The sequence below is a fragment of the Oncorhynchus nerka genome, linkage group LG22 (genome assembly GCF_034236695.1).
Source record: "Oncorhynchus nerka isolate Pitt River linkage group LG22, Oner_Uvic_2.0, whole genome shotgun sequence".
NCBI lineage: Eukaryota > Metazoa > Chordata > Actinopteri > Salmoniformes > Salmonidae > Oncorhynchus > Oncorhynchus nerka.
The window spans coordinates 86,758,110-86,777,673 of NC_088417.1; the positions used below are offsets into that span (position 1 = coordinate 86,758,110).

Here is a 19,564-nt window from a genome sequence, read left to right on the forward strand (position 1 = left end):
CCCTATGGGACTCCCAATCACGTCCGGATGTGATACAGCCTTGATTCGAACCAGGGACCGTAGTGAAGCCTCTTGCACTGAGATGCTGCGCCACTCGGGAGCTTATATGGTCCAACCCATTTAGAAAAGTTGCAGCTGGATAATAACTAAAATGATTCTATATGTTGCCAGTAACATGGACATTTCTATCTGAACGTTCTGTAATGAATGTTAACAAGACACTGGTTTATTCAAAGTACAGCTCTGTTGACAAACATGTTACTAAGCAACCAACAAATTCTTAATTTCTCACATCCAAGATAGAAAAATGCAACAGGCAGCAAGATGCATTCTTCAATAATCCATCACTTTACTTTAAAAACGGAACGTAATAGTACACAACATATTGGTGAGATGGAAACATGATTACTTGATGGTGATGTTAATGATGCTGATGTCTTCGTACGGTTTGTCAGTTTTAGGGTTGACTTTCAGGTTGGAGATCCGCTGAACCACCTCCATTCCTTTGGCACTCCTTCCAAACACGGTGTGTTTGTTGTCTAGCCAGGGCTGTAAAGATAAGTAGGAAGAGATGTTCACTTAGGTTTATTTGAACATCTTTGTACATAATGCAGAAATGTACAATACTTGACAAAACAGGGATAAAAACATGACTTCAACTGAAGGAATGCAGAGAAAGTAAAAGATCAGACTTCACAGAGAGTGAAGAGTTACCGTGGGCACGACGGTGATGAAGAACTGTGATCCGTTGGTGCCGGGGCCTCCGTTGGCCATACTGAGTGTGTAGGGCCGGTCGTGTCTCAGCGTGGCATGGAACTCATCCTCAAACTCCCCTCCCCAGATACTCTCCCCTCCCATGCCCGTCCCTGTAGGGTCCCCTGTCTGGATCATGAAGCCCTGGGTGGAGAGGAAAGAGAACAGTCAAAACATAGTCCGTCACATCTTGTGATTCAGTTCCTACTACAAAGTCAAAACAATGAGCAGTGATTAAAATGTCCTACCTTGATGACGCGGTGGAATATGTGGCCATTGAAATAACCATTCCTGCTGTGAACACAGAAGTTCTCCACTGTTTTGGGACACCTGAGATACATAAAGTAGTCTATAAACATAAGTAAAATTGTCCAATAAAATATATCATAATTGCAAAACTGTATAGGTTCTGAGGAAAGTTAACAGACAGAACCCATGGCATTGCAAATGGAAAGTAAGCCCTCAAACAACAGAGGGTGACCTACTCGACAGGGAACAGTTTGATGTGGATGTCTCCCATGGTGGTGTGGATGATAGCGCTGTCTGACACCCTCTTGGGCCCCTCTGCCTGGGTAGCAGCCATCACCTCCTCCTTAGACGGCTTCTCGTTGAACACGTCTCTGTCTGACTCTGCACTTTTAGTGTCCTCCGGCTCCCTCTTGGAGAACTACCAAGACAAAAGAAGGAATAGTGACAAAAATCCTAAGGAAATGATGTAATGCGGGTGAAAATATGGCAAAGAATGAAGCAATAAGGCTGTGTGGTATATGGCTGGTATAAGGGCTGTACTTATGCACACCGCATCGCAGAGTGCCTGGACACAGCCCGTGGCCATATACCACAAACCCACGAGGAGCCGTATTGCTATTATAAACTGGTTACCAACGTAATTAGAGCAGTAAAAATAAATGTTTTGTCATACCCGTGGTATACGGTCTGATATACCACAGCTTTCAACCAATCAGCATTCAGGGCTTGAAACCACCCAGTCTATAATAACAAATAAATAGCAGCACTGCAAGGGAGCAACAGTAATAGACCATTTCTCTTTTGGACGGGCTACAATTGCCCTGCAGGGACAAATAAAGTTGATTACCATGTAGAAGCGGTTCTTCTTGAAAGCAGTACAGAAGATGGTGGGGTCTGGCATTGTGCTCTGCAGGGCCGGGTTGTCTGATGCCTTCATCTCGATGGTGGGAGCTGTATTGCATGCCTTGGCAACCCCCTGGAACAGGCTCAGCTTCACCACACGAATGTTCTCTAGCTTCCCCAGGATACGTACACACCTGAACACACATGGGTGGGAAATAAAAACATGTTAGACTAATGCTCTCGTCACTTTCACAAGACAAAGGGGGCAAGGGTTAGAGACAGTCCACAACCCTGGCCCTGGAGAGCAACAGTGTGTGCAAAATGTTGTTTCCATCCAGCCTTAAAACATCTGATTCAACTCATTAACGCATCATCAAGAGCTTCATAAGTTGAATGAGTGTTTTTTTGGTGCAAAAAGCCTGCTCACCCTGTAGCTCTCTGTAGCTGACACCGACTGTGTTTTTAGAGGATATTACTGTCTTAAATCCATTTTGACCATTTAAATGCTACCTGTTGGTCTCCACATTGATGACCTTGATGCCCAGCATGGTTCCGTAGAGGACAAAGTGACCCGTCTCATCAAAGATGATGTTGGTCAGCCTGATGCCATCCACTTTCTCCAGTTCCCTCTCCACCGCCATCCTCCGACCAAACTCCATGTCTGGCAGCTGTTGCTTCATTTGCTGCAGCTCTGTGAACTTCTACAGGATCAGGTCAGAGATGGGCCATGATGAGAGAAATGAGCACAGTTCAGACAAATGCACTGGGGAAATGTGGGAAACAGTGATAAATTATAACAAGATGTATCACAGTTTATTAATAGCAATATGAAATAAAGTCCTGATTCTGAAAGTTGGAAACTTACCGATAACGACTCATCAAACACCCTCATCAGTTTTCCCGTCAGGAAGCGGAAGATCCTGACTTTCCTGTCGGTTGCGATGGTAGCCATCTTCTTCCCGTCGTGGGAGAAGGCCAGGCTGGTGGGGTAGGTTTTGTTTTTGGCAAACTCATAAAGGTCTGTGTCAGTCTTATACTGCCAGTCCACGTGCCTGGGGAATTTGAACTCGCTGGGGAGGCCGGTCCAATACTCCAGCATCCCAGCCTTGTCTGCGGAGACGATAACCCTGTATCTAGGGTTGAGGCGGATCTGGGACAGCGGAGAGGAGTGCATCTTGTCGAAGGTGTGGAGCTTCTCGTTGCTTCCTCGTCCATCATAGACGAAGATCTTCCCAGTGGATTTCTCGGAGCAGGCCACGCAGCAGATGGCATCGCCTGGGTTGTAGATCCACTCACACTGGCCAGGGTGGAAACTACACAACACACAGAGCAGAGGAATGGCAGATCAACTAGGAATATAATATGTTCCGTAGCTCTATAACTCGTATGGTGTTTTTGAAGCGGGAGAAGGGATATCTTTTGGCTTTAAGAAAACAAGCTAAATTGCTAAACGTTTCACCTTTAAAAACAATAAGCAAAAGATGCAAACTCACCCCAGCTTCAGCATGTTGATCATGTCAAAGTTGACCACATCAAAGACTTTCATGGCCTGGTCGTCCCCAACAGAACAGAATAGAGCTCCATCAGCACTGACAGAAATACACTCTATAACTCCTGTAACACATAGAACAAGAATAACAGTGAATTATAGCCTTGAAATTACATTTCAGTCAATCTAAAGCCCAGTCTGAGGTTGCATAAAGATACATGTTAATTCATAGAGGCATTATTCGTACCAAGATGACTGCGGAAGTGTTTGACAAACTCTACCCCCTCATCTTCTTTCTTTTTCCAGAACTTCACATGGCCGTCCTGACTGGCTGTGATGATGAAATCTGTCCTGGAAATGAAAATAATAGAAGGGTTTATGAGGCAGACTGATCACCATTGGTGTGTGTGTAACATTTGGCATCCAGGAAAACACAAATCAATGTACCAGGAAGTAAACAAATCAGCAAGTGAAAGTGTCTCATGCGGGACCAAGACAGAACAGCCGCAAGTCAAAATTGGCAATATCGTAAATATGAATGCAAACCCTAATGCAGGGTTAAGCATAAGGTTACCAGTGTAGTTAAGGTTAGGTTCAAAATCCGATGTTAAGAAGATCAATTGTAGACATAGGCAGGGTTTATGACTTTGTGGCTGTGGTAACTAGTGATGACCGAAAAAGAACCATATACCTGTAGCTAGAAAACTGCAATAGCTAGTTATCGAACGTTACAACACTTACTTGGAACAGACAATGTGCGTTATAACATCCCTATGCATGTAGCTCCTCTCGTACATGGCTGCCGATGGCAAATTGTCCAAATACACACGTTCATACTCCAGCACTGTACGAAAACAAAACCACTATTGTTAGAAGCAATCACAATGAGAGCAACACGATTTCAGCTTTGTTCTGGGAAATTGTTTGAGCGCTAGGCACTCTGGCTAGCTTAATAGCGAGGAGCACAGAAGTTAGCACACATCCAGCAATGCAACATAGCTCGCTAGCTCAAGTTGCTTTATCTCGCTGGTTAGCTTTTCCATCATAAACCTTTTCTCTTCTTGGTCTGTGTCGCCTCGCTTGGCATGGGTCCAACCCATTCCTCCTCTTCTCCAGCTTCTCCATTATCCTGATTATCGTCTAGTTTTCGTTTCAGATCTGCGTTCTCTGTGGTGGCCGCCATATTTGCCGAATTCACTGTTTTCCCCTCGGTTTCCGTATCCGTTCACCGCGGGCTTGGAGAACAACTCAATAGCTTAATACCGCTCCCTGCAGTACAGACGTGGAATTAAAGTGCATGGCTCTGCATCTAACCTTTCTTTCATCTGCTTTTTCCATTCTGATAATTTACTTGAAAGATCAACACTTGGAAAATAAAAAGTTCAAACGGTTTGCTAATAAATCAGATAATCTACAAGCTTTCTATGTATAGAATACCTTTAATAACAAATTCCATCAATAACAACAAAAATACTTTCAACATTCACCAAAGTCAAACAAGTAACAGTAAATGTGGGTCCATTGTTTCATTTGTAGCAGAGGCTATATTGACCAGACCTTGAATCTGTGAAACGCGAGGGCCAGATACACTCAGTGTCTGCACCTATTACTTTCCATAGGACATAAATCGTAGAACAAAATGTCAAATTAAAGTTTAAAAAAACTCTATAATATTTTATGGTAAAGTGTGTCTAAATACATTTCCATGTCTTAGTTTGATTCCTCTGTTAAATGACAGGTGCAAATACTCAGCAAATCTGCCCCTAAATGTTCCATCTTCTCAATCAGTGTCAGAGGACCTGCTGGAGCTGTCAGATGAGGAAGAATCATGTTTCTTCTTCTGCTTCTTCTTGTGACGTTCCTTCTTTTCCTTCTTGCCCTTTTTCTTGTGGCTTTTGTGTTTCTTTCTCTTCTTGCTCTCTTCTTCGTCACTTGATGAAAAGGACCTGCAAAAAATGACAACTTCCACAGTTATTAAACATACAACACCACTGATAATAGGCATAATTATTTATCACAGATACTGGAATTAGAAGACAATGTGACGTACCTCTTCCTTTCAGACTTTCTGTCTTTACTTTTCCTCCTCTTGTGTTTAATTTTCCTGGTGTCCTCCTGGGAACCTACAGCAATCAGGACAAATACACAAAACCATTCAGACAACAACAAAAAAACACTTGAATAAAAGTGAGCGCAACACAGGTGATGAAGCCAAGACTAGGTCATATAACTGTGTATGTTATAACAGAGTAATACAGCAGTGCTAAGTCTTATAACATAACTATTGTTCTGTTGTTTGTGGAACAAACTTCAAAATGTTCTTAAATGTGATGTTTTGGTGCCTCTAAGACAATTCAGAAAGCTGATTGAGGACCTTATTACTGATGAATGTGTTTTTTTTTTATGGCTGCGTTTTTCTTTCTGCTTGCATTTTGATGTGTGTATTTTCTGTAATTCAGGGCTTATCTGCAAAAGAGACCATGGTCTCAGTACTGAGAAAATAAAGGTTAAATAAATACAAATATTTAAAAAATTGTCTGTTGTACTGTATTGACCTTTTGAGTATTTTCCTCCCCGGCCCAGCTTGTCGTTAGGCAGATCCTCCTGCTCGTCCTCCGTACTCTCTTCGCTGCTTGTACTGCTCACGTCCAGGACAATGTCTTTCCGGGGGTCCACACGCACAAAGTTACGGCACTCGAACGTCAGGTGGCCCGCTGATGAAATGACAAGGGTAGAGAAGAGAGTAATGAAGGGAAGTACTTTAGAGAGCAGCTGTATCTAGCACAGTATGATTATGACAAACAACATCTCCACTTCGCTGATCCTCAACACTGGGGCCCCACAAGGGTGCGTGCTCAGCCCCCGCCTGTACTCCCTGTTCACCCATGACTGCGTGGCCATGCACGCCTCCAACTCAATAATCAAGTTTGCAGACGACACAACAGTAGTGGGCTTGATTACCAACAACGACGAGACTGCCTACAGGGAGGAGGTGAGGACACTCAGAGTGTGGTGTCAGGAAAACAACCTCTCACTCAAGGTCAACAAAACAAAGGAGATGATTGTGGACTTCAGGAAACAGCAGAGGGAGCACCCCCCTATCCACATCGATGAGACAGCAGTGGAGAAGGTGGAAAGTTTTAAGTTCCTTGGCGTACACATCACAGACAAACTGAAATGGTCCACCCACACAGACAGCGTGATGAAGGCGCAGTAGCGCCTCTTCAAATTTGGCTTGTCACATAAAACCCTACAACTTTTACAGATGCACAATTGAGAGCATCCTGTTAAGCTGTATCACCGCCTGGTACGGCAACTGCACCACCCACAACAGAAAGGCTCTCCAGAGGGTGGTGCGGTCTGCACAACGCATCACCGGGGGCAAACTACCTGCCTTCCTGGACACCTACAGCACCCGATGTTACAGGAAGGCCAAAAGGATCATCAAGGACAACAACCTACCAAGCCACTGCCTGTTCACCCCGCTACCATCCAGAAGGCGAGGTCAGTACAGGTGCATCAAAACTGAGACCGCAAGACTGAAAAACAGCTTCTATCTCAAGGCCATCAGACTGTTAAACAGCCATCACTAACACAAAGAGACTGCTGCCTACATACAGACTTTAAATCACTGGCCACTTTAATAAATGGATCACTCGTCACTTTAATAATGCCACTTTAATAATCTTTACATATATTGCATTACTCATCTCATATGTATATACTGTATTTTATACCATCTATTGCATCTTGCCTATGCCGCTCGGTCATCGCTCATCCATAAATTTATATATTCTTATTCCATCCCTTTACTTAGATTTGTGTGTATAAGGTAGTAGTTGTGGAATTGTTAGATTAGATAACTTGTTAGACATTACTGCACTGTCGGAACTAGAACACAAGCATTTCGCTTCACTCGCAATAACATCTGCTAACCATGTGTATGTGAACAATAAAATGTGATTTGACACACTCAGGGGTCAGGAAAGACCATGTTGTAACTGTATTCACAAGGCTTGAATATGTAGAGTTAGAGACATGATATAAGCAATAGAGATTACTTACGATAACCACATTTCTTACACCCAGCTCTGATGTCCTTATTGGGACCTGCAAATTAAGTGAGAAATCAAATCATTTAGAAATGTAACAACTTCTTGCTTTGTTGGTGTGTAGCAAAAACGTAGGCCTGTAACGTTATATTCCACGCCTAAAATAATTGGATTCCTTCTATGATTCACATTGAGACTAGCTATAACATAACACAACTATTATCAAATGAATAGGGAAGCTAAACTGACATACACAAACTATTATCGAAATAACTTTAGCTAGCTATCTAAACATTGAGCACAATCATGCTAGCTAATCAGCGGTGCAAGGCTAGCTAACCTTGCAGTCCATAAATTCCATAAAAAAGGCAACTATTCGATAGTTAGGCTATAGCTAGCTAACTCCAATTGCCATTCTAATATGACATCCGATTAGTTTTAAGTTGGATCAAACATACCAGATGCAGCCATTATCACACGTTATTGACAAAAACCTTGTTGCGTTCATAAACTTTAAACCATCAAGTTCCCAGTGGGTCCTCTACAAAATAGCTCCGGTAGGAAATATCAACGGGTTTGTTCCCTGTAACGTCTTTGGTAAAACCGCATTTTGAGCGGATTTCACTCACTACTTGAGAAATAATTCTAATTTACTAGTATTTGTGACTCTTTTCTTTTTCATATATCTTTCATAATGAGGGGTTTCTTGATATAAATGTGCACGCCTCCTTCAAGCTAATTTATGTTCTGTGCGATGTTTTAGTGGGATTGTTTACAATGTAACACACAATGTAACACACGGAAGAATATGAAAATAATGATTCATCTATATTTTAAAAGATTAGTATAATTACGTAATTTTCCTACAAATATGTAATAATAGTTCGTTACTATTTGAAAAATATCACCCTCGAACTAATATTAGGGAAAAACGCTTCCAAGCATTGACTTGGCAAATATCCTTCACCCCCATTGACTCTAGGTAAATAAAGCACCCATGATTAAACAACATGGCGGTTGACAGTAATCTGGGTTAGCAAGAAATGTAGACATTCATCTCTACATCTTTGCAAACCACTTAGTGCTGAATTCCCGGGGGGAAAAAGTAAATTAGCTATCTATTCTACTGCTGAAAAAAACAACGGATTTCCGGTTTCTAGTTGTTCGTTGATCTCAACGACAGAATGAGCAACCACTACATTCAAGAGCCTCCATCAAATGGAAAGGTGAGCGCGAGCATTTGTTCCCCTGGTGACACTTATTAATATCTCACTGTCACTACAATGGCTTGCATGATAAAGTGATCATTCAGAACAAATGATCTTTGTCTAGAAACCCGACATTGAATTGCAATTGAATCGTACGTTGGGCAGAAATGAGCGTTTGTATCAGGAAAGTTTACTCTTACGATCTCTACAAGCCAGATTGTTAAATACCCGTTGTCTGTGCAGTTCGGACTTTTGGCGGTAGGAATTTGAGACAATATATCACAGGAAGGTATAATTACATCAAATGTTCAAAGCGCTGGTAGTACGTTCAGATTTCTATCACCTGAATTATATGCACAATATAAAATGCACGAGATGCATGCGTACTTGCCTAGCTCGTGCACCTGTTTACATGGTTCTGCTAGAAATCTGAACCAGCACTTTGAAAAGTTGATGTAATTATACTTTCCTGTGATTTATTGTCTCACATCCCTACCAAAAGGACCAACTGTAAGGACAACAGGTAAACTAAGTTAAAATATCATTCCATAGAGTGGTGCCAGAGTTCATTGTCCAAGGAGGAGATCCCACAGGCACCTGGAGGGTGGAGAGTCCATCTATGGACCGCAGTTCAAGGTTAACCTTCACTGTCTCATCACCTCATTATCTCGGATCATGTTCAATCCTCCCAAAAGATAAGACTTTTGAGCTCATCTGCCCGGCCAAGGGTGAAGAAGAACTGGCTGTCGTTGTCATGGGGCCCTGCGTTGCCAACTCACCCATACTACTGCTACTAATGATGAAACCGTTTTTGTTTTTCTGTTGGTTCTGTCCCACGTTCTCAGGATGAGTTCCACTCCAGACTGCACTTCAACAGATGAGGCCTGGTTGCCATGGCCAACGCAGGGCCCAATGACAACGACAGCCAGTTCTTCTTCACCCTTGGCCGGGCAGATGAGCTCAACAACAAACACACCATCTTTGGAAAGGTAAAACGCCAAAAGAAGATCCATGCATGTTGTAAATCTTATACAGCATTTGTAATCTGAGCCAACTCAGTTGTAATTGCAGCAAACAGATTCTAGAAGCCATCTTTTCCTGTAAATGAATCTTCCTTTCCTCAATACAGGTGATACAGTGTACAACATGCTCAGGTTAGCAGAGGTGGAATGTGATCAGGAGGAAAGACATTTCAATCCACACAAGTTACGAACCACTGAGGTATGGGTTGGGTTTACATCACACTACAGTATTTTAGCACGTTGACCATTCATTTGTTCCAATTCCGCCAGACTTTGTTTCCTTAAATCTTCTCTGCAGGTGTTACATTCTCCCTTCGATGACATCATTCCACGTGAAACAAAAGAATCCCAAAAGGATAAAGACAAAAAATAAGGCAAGAAATCTGTCCAAAGCAACAAGTGTTTAATTTACTATTATACACACTTTTTCTGCTCCTCACTCTCAATCTGTTGCTGACTTGGAAGCGTGGCACTGTAGTTATGAACGGTCGACCATACTTGTTTTGTCAGGAACTTTAGTCTGTTGTCATTCGGAGAGGAAGCTGAGGGGGAAGAGGAGATGGTAACTCAAGTCAGCCAGGTAATTATAACATGACCTGTGTTATTCTTATTCTGCACTTCAAATCAAGCTCGCCATCTTATGTATTGTGTCACCCATTCTTTGTCTGTCAGATATATACACACACCTTGTTTCTTTTCATCCAGACACTGAAGGGGAAAAGCAAAAGCAGTCATGACCTGCTGAAGGATGATCCACTGCTTAGCTCTGTCCCCACAGTCAACAAGTCAGTACACTAAGATGTAGTACAGACACCATGTTCTGCTGCCTCAACTTATCTTGTTTTGACAATGAATTAAATTCATGAGTTAATATATGATTTATTTGAATCTATTTGTCTTGTTATTGAAGGAGAAAAGCCAAGGTGCAGCTGGAGAAGCAGCAGAGTTATGCTCTTATTCCTTCATGTTATCTGCTCAATCAAGACCAAATGCATCACATTATAATGCATTCCATTCAACTTGTTGGAAAACACATTTTCTCTGAGTGTTCTCCATTCTTTCTCTCATCTCTCTCTCACATTCTCTTGTGTTTGGGGAGAGGATGATGAGGCTGCGGAGGGAGATGCGGATGGTGATGAAAAGGAGTATGACTCTGATGAGAGGCAGGAAATGAGGGAGAGGATCTCTAAGAAGATGGAGGAGAAGAAGAGTACAGACCCCAGTGAGGAGGACAGAGGGAAGAGGACCAACCGCAGGTTGATTACACAAAAATGATATACCATCCACAGCATAGCCTAAATGCCTTTTACACACCTCTTTTTCATTTGAGGAATGTTTTCTCACATGTTACGCTATAATAGCATTGTTTACGTTACTTGTTCATCAGTGTTCAGAGTTTATGCCACTTTTTCTTAAAGGCCCAATGCAGCTGTTTTTATATTATTATCAAATAATTTCTGGATAACAGTTAAGTACCTTACTAGCTAGGTTTCCATCCAATTGTCGACAGATTTTTATGCATAAAAACAATATTTTCCCACCAGAGATGTGTTTCTGTCAAATTGACTTGTTGCAGATTAAAGGCTGTACGTGATGATATAGTGCACATAAAAATACCTTTTGCGGTTAAATTTCCATTTACCCAAGATTTTTTTAAATTCTATTGCATTTTCAACTCTACTGATGGGTTTTCTCAAAATATGCTGTGTTATATAGTGTGTATGCCCACTCTGGTATTGGCATGTAAACTCTAGCCAACAGCTCACAAATACTCTACCTGTATAGCCTGCATGGGATTATTATGGACAAAGGAGCAAGATTATTTTTATTTGTCAAAAGACAGCCAAGGATCGATCATCATGTCACCAGAATAAGACCCTCAATATTTATTGGAAAGGTGTATCAAGCTCATCACCTTGCACTTTCACCACCCTGTGACGTTCATTACTGACTTAATCTGTAGCCTAATAAACTGCAGGCTTTCCTGAGTCGTGGTGGGAGGACCACACATGTCATTGCGTGACTCCGATTTTATGGTTATTATATCAATATTTGTGCATAAAAGCGTTTCAACTGACATTCTTGCATATTCATTTTACAGACGCAAAAAGATCCCACCTTGTCTAGCGTGTTTTGTCGACTTTTGGAAAGTTTACCGAAACATTTTCTGTTTCTATTAGTTAGGCCTGTCGTATGTACTTTTATTTGTAAAAAAAAAAAAAAATTCCCTTCACCACCACCCCCCTCTTCTGAGGACAAATTTATTTGAGCTTTTGCTCGACATGCAATTTGCTCGTATTAAAAGGCTGTATGGAAACCTGGTTTGTGTAATAGATTTTCATTAAAATGGGCAAAAATGTTTTTTTAACAAAGAACTATTTCTCAGGCAAGAATTTTGCTAGGACTGTCAGTTTTCTGTGGGAAAAGGAAAATGGAAAACTAGCTGTCATGGGCAAAAGTTTTGAACTTTTTATTATTGGTCAGCAACAAGAAATAACACTGATCACGTTTTTTTCACACTTTTCCAGTGTTAGTTTCATCGGCTCTTACACAATATGACACTGAATTTTGAGTGCATTGGGCCTTTAACTGCTACATTTCTTATAAGAGAGCTGACTAGGTATCCAACAAGTGGCGCTATTGTACAAGAGAAAGTGATGTCAAATCAGTGGTACAGAGGCAGTTGTAATTCTGTAGACTAGCCAGGCTGAGGTGCTGTTGTACTGCGTAGACCTATGGCGTAGACATGGGAGCCCAGTCTGACAGGTTGGTTCAGTTCACAAGGAAATCAGCCATGAAAGACAGATCATTTCATTTGATCTTTACTAACAAAAATAGGTGTTCTTCAAAGGAATCTTGTGATAAATGTTATGATGCGGTATTACTGAACACACAGAAATAGATTGAATAGAACTAATAATAGACTTGAATGGGGAACCCTGTTCTATTCATTCTATGACTGAAAATACCAGCGGTCCTCTTCATAGAAATACAACAGTGTAGTTCAGCAGCTTTGCAGTAATGGCATTGGGCATCATTAATCCGATGGACAGGCTGTACTGTAGGCTGCATGCCGACACTGATAACTCAACAATGACTCCACTCTCCACATTTAACATTTTAACTTATGCAGAGCAACTCAGGGCTCAGACACTCCAGTAGCGTTTGCTGGCCGAGAGTACTGAGCACCTCTGAACAGAGTGCGTCTGTCATTTTGCCAACTGGGTGCGCACCCATTTTTAAATCGAGAATCTGTCAAACATGTCGGCTGTAAGACGTCTACAGCGGGTGATCCCTAAAACGCTGTGCTGAAAGATCGGCAGACAATCTCTAGATCCACATTTGGTGTGATGTGTGCGAGCCTTTACAGTTAGCTACACTACTGTAGCTAAATCCAAGATAATTACAATGACAAACACCATATCTGATTGATTGAACACTATCTGTTGTAAAAGTACACACTAACATTTGAAATACAGTGACTTTTTGGTGACCTTGAATGAATGAATCAGAGGGTTGGTGGTACTGATGCTAGGGTGTTGATGAGGACTAGTGACACCCTGTCAGCCAAGCAGAACCCCCACCTCCCCTGCTGTTGCTGCTAACACACACACCTCGGGCCACTGGCCCCACATCAATGAACCCGGCCTGTCCACTGCAGCTAGTTCCTGCTAGGTGAAAGAGAAATGCTGGCACCCACACTACATGACTTACCCTGCTGTAGTAGAGAGGATGGGGGGGGGGCACGAGACCGAGAGAAGCCCCAACGGGGGGAGAGAGAGAAGGGAGGGAGAGTCGGGTAGAGAACCGTTGTGACAGTTTTTGTAACCTAGATTGAAAAGATGCATTACAGACCTCGAGTCCATTGTCCAAAATCAGTTGCTGAGAGAATCCTGTAATCCGTGTCGTAATCTCACAATACCACTGTGCAGATTTCCATACAACAGCAGCTTTATCAGAAACTCTGTTATCTAGCTGCTAGTTGTTTTGCCTCTTAACCCCAATGGGATAAGGATTCGGCCCTGCCAGTCAGCTGTACGTGTGACTGACAGGTAGGCCAACCCTAACAGACTAGAGTATATTAAACACAAGTGTAGATTGTTTGACTGTAGACCTGTACCCCAGCACTGTGGTTTCTGTTGGCACAGAATCAAAGAGGAGGCTGGTCGGTACAGTACAGTGTTGGGCCTGGGACAAAGGGGCAATTGTAGAGCAGATCTCCTCTCCTGTCTCTCTCGCTCTCTGAGATATTGTTTTAGACCACAAAGGTCTATTTTATTGTTTGGTCCACTGAGTTATTCCTTTATGCTCAATTGCAGGGGATTAAACTGAAGGACAGGTGTGTGTGTGTGGTGTGAAAATTAGGAATCTCGATGAAAAACAAAAATATATTTCACATCTACACAAAACGGCTTTACCGTATTGCCAGGCAATTGTTTCCCATAGTTGCCAAGTGACCAGACAACATTTCATTTACCTCATCAAGTGACGTAATCAGTCTGAGGTGTGTGCTATTTTCACAAGAGAGGCCATCATAATACAGTATATATTTACTATGACCAGATTGAAATTGAAGAGGGAACCCCAATTTGGTCCTGTACGTTACAGGAGAGATGAATAAACCTCTCTAGATATACTCACACTGCTGGTGGGGTGCAAACAGTATTTAATGTGAACTTAAAAAGCCTTTATCAAACTTACAACACAGGTATATACTTATCACATCATTATCCATTATTTGTGCTATATGGCCAATATACCACGGCTAAGGGCTGTATCCAGGCACTCCACAATGCGTTCTGCATAAGAACAGCCCTTAGCCGTGGTATATTGGCCATATACCACACCCCTCGTGCCTTTATTGTTTAATTGTATATCAACCTCATGATACAGCTATATACAGTACATTTGGAAAACATCGACCACTTGATATTTTGTTACATTACAGCATTATTCTAAAATCTATTAAATATTTTAGCTTTTATTTATTTATTTATTACTCATAATACTGCATAATGACAAAGCAAAAACAGTTTTTTGGAAGTTTTTGCAAATGTATTACAAATAAAAATGGAAATATCACATAAGTATTCAGATCCTGTACTCAGTACTTTGTTGAAGCACCTTTGGCAGCGATTACAGCCTCGTTTTCTTGGGTATGACTCTACAAGCTGAAAATAGCTGTGCAGCAATGCTCCCCATCCAACTGGACAGAGCTATAGAGGATCCGCAGAGAAGAATGGGAGAAACTCACCAAATACATGTGTGCCAAGCTTGTAGAGTCATACCCAAGAAGACTGGAGGCTGTAATCACTGTCAAAGTTGTTTCAACAAAATACTGAGTGCAGGGTCTGAATACTTATGTAAATGTTATATCAGTTTTTTCTAAACCTTTTTTGCTTTGTCATTATGGGGTATTGTATGTGTGTGTATGTGTGTATATTGATGAGTGGGAAAACAATTTAATACATTTTAGAATAAGACTATAAAGTAACAAAATGTGGAAAAAGTAAAGGGGTCTGAATACTTTCCAAATGCTCTGTACATCAATCCCACTCACCTCCACAGCATTCACCAGAGAGAGATCTGAGCTCAACACCTCATCACCATTCCTATTGATTAAGTCAGGTCTCAGTCTGTATGAAGTGCCTGGGGCCTCTGCAGTAGTTTGTTTAAAAAAAAAAAACTATTGAAGTGAATCCTAAAAGCAGGACATGTGGTAGCCGCCACTTTTGTTAAACCCGACGGGGCATGACTGGGGAAGCAAAACGCTTCCATATGGGTCTATGTACACTATGTTGCTAACGAATAACCATGACCAGTCTTTTCCAATCTTAGTCATGGTTTAACTGAAAAATGTCTTGGTTAGGGGGTTTAAGGTGCATAGCCTGTTGAGCCAGTCCAGGGGGTGGTTTATCGGCAGGGTAGCCTAGTGGTTAGAGCGTTGGACTAGTAACCGGAAGGTTGCAAGTTCAAACCCCCAAGCTGACAAGGTACAAATCTGTCGTTCTGCCCCTGAACAGGCAGTTAACCCACTGTTCCTAGGCCGTCATTGAAAATAAGAATTTGTTCTTAACTGACTTGCCTGGTTAAATAAAGGTAAAATAAAAAATCTCGTGTGGTGGATTGTATTCCCCCCCCCCCCCCCCCCCATCAACGTATTGATCACATCTTTACTAATGCTGCAGAAATTTGCTTTAAAGTAGTATCCAAATCATCGTATGTAGTGATCACAGTATAATAGCCATGTCTAGGAAAACCAAAGTTCCAAAGGCTGGGCCTAATATACTGTATAAGAGCTCATTCAATAAGGTTTGTAGTGATTCATGTGTTGATGATGTAAAGAATATTTGCTGGTCTGTGGTGTGTAATGAGGAGCAACCAGAATCTGCTGGTCTGTGGTGTGTAATGAGGAGCAACCAGACGCTGCTGGTCTGTGGTGTGTAATGAGGAGCAACCAGACGCTGCTGGTCTGTGGTGTGTAATGAGGAGCAACCAGACGCTGCTGGTCTGTGGTGTGTAATGCGGAGCAACCAGACGCTGCTGGTCTGTGGTGTGTAATGCGGAGCAACCAGACGCTGCTGGTCTGTGGTGTGTAATGAGGAGCAACCAGATGCTGGTGGTCTGTGGTGTGTAATGAGGAGCAACCAGAATCTGCTGGTCTGTGGTGTGTAATGAGGAGCAACCAGACGCTGCTGGTCTGTGGTGTGTAATGAGGAGCAACCAGACGCTGCTGGTCTGTGATGTGTAATGAGGAGCAACCAGACGCTGTTGGTCTGTGGTGTGTAATGAGGAGCAACCAGACGCTGCTGGTCTGTGATGTGTAATGAGGAGCAACCAGACGCTGCTGGTCTATGGTGTGTAATGAGGAGCAACCAGAATCTGCTGGTCTGTGGTGTGTAATGAGGAGCAACCAGACGCTGCTGGTCTGTGGTGTGTAATGAGGAGCAACCAGACACTGCTGGTCTGTGGTGTGTAATGCGGAGCAACCAGACGCTGCTGGTCTGTGGTGTGTAATGAGGAACAACCAGACGCTGCTGGTCTGTGGTGTGTAATGAGGAGCAACCAGACGCTGCACTTGACACATTTATGAAATTGCTTATACCAGTTACAAAAAGGACGCACCCATTTAAGAAAATGACTGTAAAAACGGTTAAATCTCCTTGGATTGATGAGGAATTGAAAAATGTTATGGTTGAGAGGGATGAGGCAAAAGTATGGCAAATAAGTCTGTCAGCACAACCGATTGGCAAACATACTGCAAATTAAGAAATCATGTGACTAAACTAAATAAAAATAAACTATAGTATGAAACAAAGATAAAGAATGATAGTAAAAGGCTTTGGGCATCTTAAAAAAATGAAATTGGGGTGGGGAAGCCAACTCGGCTCCATCGTTCATTGAATCCGATGGCTCATTCATCATAAAGCCCACTGATATTGCCAACTACTTCAATGACTTTTTCAATGGCAAGATAAGAAAGCTTAGGGATGACATGCCAGCAACAAACGCTAACACTACACATCCAAGTATATCGAACCAAATTATGAAAAACAAGCATTGTACTTTGAATTCCGTAAAGTCAGTGTGGATGAGTTTATTGTTGTCTATCAACAATGACAAACCACCGGGGTCAGAAAACTTGGATGTTAAATTACTGACGATAATAGTGGACAATATTGCCACTCCTATTTACCATATCTTCAAATTAAGCCTACTAGAAAGTGTGTGACCTCAGGCCTGGAGGGAAGCAAAAGTCATTCAGCTACCTAAGAATAGTAAAGCCCCATTTACTGGCTCAAATATCTGACCAATCAGCTGGCTCAAATAGCCGACCAATCAGCCTGTTACCAACCCTTAGTAAACTTCTGATAAAAATTGTGTTTGACCAGATACAATGCTATTTCACAGTAAACAAATTGACTACGGACTTTCAGCACGCTTATAGGGAAGGACACTCAACAAGCACAGCACTTACACAAATGACTGATGATTGGCTGAGAGAAATGATACATGATTGTGGGGGCTGTTAAACTTCAGTGAAGCTTTTGACATTATCGATCATAGTCTGCTGCTGGAAAAACGTATGTGTAATGGCTTTACACCCCCTGCTATAATGTGGATAAAGAGTTACTGGTCTAACAGAACACATAGGGTGTTCTTTAATGGAAGCCTCTCCAACATAATCCAGGTAGAATCACGAATTCCCCCTTAATAATTAAAAAAAAACAATTTTACTAATGACATGCCACTGACTGAGTTTAAAAAATATATATATATATATATATTTTTTAATTTAACCAGTTCTCAAGTACAACTGCGACCTGGCCATGATAAAGCAAAGCAGTGCGACACAAACAACAACACAGAGTTACACATGGAATAAACAAGCGTACAGCCAATAACACAATAGAAAAAAACGAAGTCTATATAAAGTGTGTACAAATGGCGTGAGGTGGTAAGGCAATAACTAGGCCATAGTAGCGAAGTAATTACAATTTAGCAGATTAACACGAGTGATAGATGAGCAGATAATGTGCAAGTAGTGATACTGGTGTGTAAAAGAGCAGCAAAGTAAATAAAAACAATATGGGGATGAGGTAGGTAGATTAGGTGGACTATTTACAGATGGACTATGTACAGCAGCAGCGATCGGTTAGCCGCTCAGATAGCTGATGTTTAAAGTTAGTGAGGGAAATGTAAGTCTCCAGCTTCAGTGATTTTTGCAATTCGTTCCAGTCATTGGCAGCAGAGAACTGGAAGGAAAGGAAACAAAAGGAGGTGTTGGCTTTGGGGATGACCAGTGAAATATACCTGCTGGAGCACGTGCTACGGGTGGGTGTTGTTATCGTGACCAGTGAGATATACCTGCTGGAGCGCGTGCTACTGGTGGGTGTTGTTATCGTGACCAGTGAAATATACCTGCTGGAGCACGTGCTACGGGTGGGTGTTGTTATCGTGACCAGTGAGATATACCTGCTGGAGCGCGTGCTACTGGTGGGTGTTGTTATGGTGACCAGTGAGATATACCTGCTGGAGCACGTGCTACGGGTGGGTGTTGTTATCGTGACCAGTGAGATATACCTGCTGGAGCGCGTGCTACGGGTGGGTGTTGTTATCGTGACCAGTGAGATATACCTGCTGGAGCGCGTGCTACGGGTGGGTGTTGTTATCGTGACCAGTGAGATATACCTGCTGGAGCGCGTGCTACGGGTGGGTGTTGTTATCGTGACCAGTGAGATATACCTGCTGGAGCACGTGCTACGGGTGGGTGTTGTTATCGTGACCAGTGAGATATACCTGCTGGAGCGCGTGCTACTGGTGGGTGTTGTTATCGTGACCAGTGAGATATACCTGCTGGAGCGTGTGCTACGGGTGGGTGTTGTTATCGTGACCAGTGAGATATACCTGCTGGAGCACGTGCTACTGGTGGGTGTTGTTATCGTGACCAGTGAGATATACCTGCTGGAGCGCGTGCTACGGGTGGGTGTTGTTATGGTGACCAGTGAGATATACCTGCTAGAGCGCATGCTACGGGTGGGTGTTGTTATGGTGACCAGTGAGATATACCTGCTGGAGCGCGTGCTACTGGTGGGTGTTGTTATCGTGACCAGTGAGATATACCTGCTGGAGCGCGTGCTACGGGTGGGTGTTGTTTTCGTGACCAGTGAGATATACCTGCTGGAGGGCGTGCTACGGGTGGGTGTTGTTATCGTGACCAGTGAGAAATACCTGCTGGAGCACGTGCTACGGGTGGGTGTTGTTATCGTGACCAGTGAGATATACCTGCTGGAGCGCGTGCTACGGGTGGGTGTTGTTATGGTGACCAGTGAGATATACCTGCTGGAGCGCGTGCTACGGGTGGGTGTTGTCATCGTGACCAGTGAGATATACCTGCTGGAGCGCGTGCTACGGGTGGGTGTTGTTATCGTGACCAGTGAGATATAC

General features: G+C 42.6%; 2 protein-coding genes and 1 long non-coding RNA gene across 5 annotated transcripts; 1 reads left to right on the top strand and 2 right to left on the bottom strand.

The window, feature by feature from the left end:
* Window positions 1-204: 204 nt before the first annotated feature.
* On the bottom strand, window positions 205-4,555 carry LOC115117201 (peptidylprolyl isomerase domain and WD repeat-containing protein 1-like). The gene is made up of 11 exons (XM_029645667.2): window positions 4,385-4,555; window positions 4,076-4,178; window positions 3,582-3,685; window positions 3,339-3,459; window positions 2,711-3,158; window positions 2,356-2,546; window positions 1,850-2,039; window positions 1,239-1,420; window positions 1,002-1,083; window positions 715-897; window positions 205-549 (listed from the first exon to the last, which is right to left on the bottom strand). Exons 1-11 carry the CDS (start codon window positions 4,515-4,517, stop codon window positions 406-408), a joined length of 1,881 nt encoding a protein of 626 aa, XP_029501527.1. The 5' UTR covers window positions 4,518-4,555; the 3' UTR covers window positions 205-405.
* A 198-nt stretch (window positions 4,556-4,753) lies between these two features.
* On the bottom strand, window positions 4,754-8,069 carry LOC115117204 (protein SREK1IP1-like). Its single transcript, XM_029645673.2, has 5 exons — window positions 7,845-8,069; window positions 7,400-7,444; window positions 5,890-6,048; window positions 5,385-5,457; window positions 4,754-5,280 (listed from the first exon to the last, which is right to left on the bottom strand). Exons 1-5 carry the CDS (start codon window positions 7,855-7,857, stop codon window positions 5,115-5,117), a joined length of 456 nt encoding a protein of 151 aa, XP_029501533.2. The 5' UTR covers window positions 7,858-8,069; the 3' UTR covers window positions 4,754-5,114.
* A 114-nt stretch (window positions 8,070-8,183) lies between these two features.
* Window positions 8,184-11,631, top strand: LOC115117205 (uncharacterized). Of its 3 annotated transcripts, none has more exons than XR_010460584.1 (7): window positions 8,184-8,612; window positions 9,147-9,230; window positions 9,440-9,583; window positions 9,724-9,815; window positions 9,915-9,990; window positions 10,127-10,196; window positions 10,322-11,631. It is a non-coding gene; the product is annotated as an uncharacterized LOC115117205 (long non-coding RNA). The 3 variants fall into 3 exon arrangements; XR_010460585.1 differs by lacking the exon at window positions 9,147-9,230 and having other exon boundaries at window positions 8,187-8,612; window positions 10,322-10,401; window positions 10,527-11,631; XR_010460583.1 differs by lacking the exon at window positions 9,147-9,230 and having other exon boundaries at window positions 8,190-8,612.
* The last annotated feature ends 7,933 nt before the right edge of the window (window positions 11,632-19,564 follow it).

Bases quoted from the DNA above. Each gene is read 5' to 3' on its own strand.
- LOC115117201 (XM_029645667.2), bottom strand. From the start codon at position 4,517: ATGGCGGCCACCACAGAGAACGCAGATCTGAAACGAAAACTAGACGAT. The intron at 3,460-3,581 runs GTACGAATAATG...TATGTGTTACAG, and splicing joins ACACTTCCGCAGTCATCTTG to GAGTTATAGAGTGTATTTCT. The intron at 550-714 runs GTAACTCTTCAC...TTATCTTTACAG, and splicing joins TCATCACCGTCGTGCCCACG to CCCTGGCTAGACAACAAACA.
- LOC115117204 (XM_029645673.2), bottom strand. The intron at 5,458-5,889 runs GTCAATACAGTA...TGATTGCTGTAG, and splicing joins GGGAGGAAAATACTCAAAAG to GTTCCCAGGAGGACACCAGG. The intron at 5,281-5,384 runs GTACGTCACATT...CATTTTTTGCAG, and splicing joins AGAAAGTCTGAAAGGAAGAG to GTCCTTTTCATCAAGTGACG.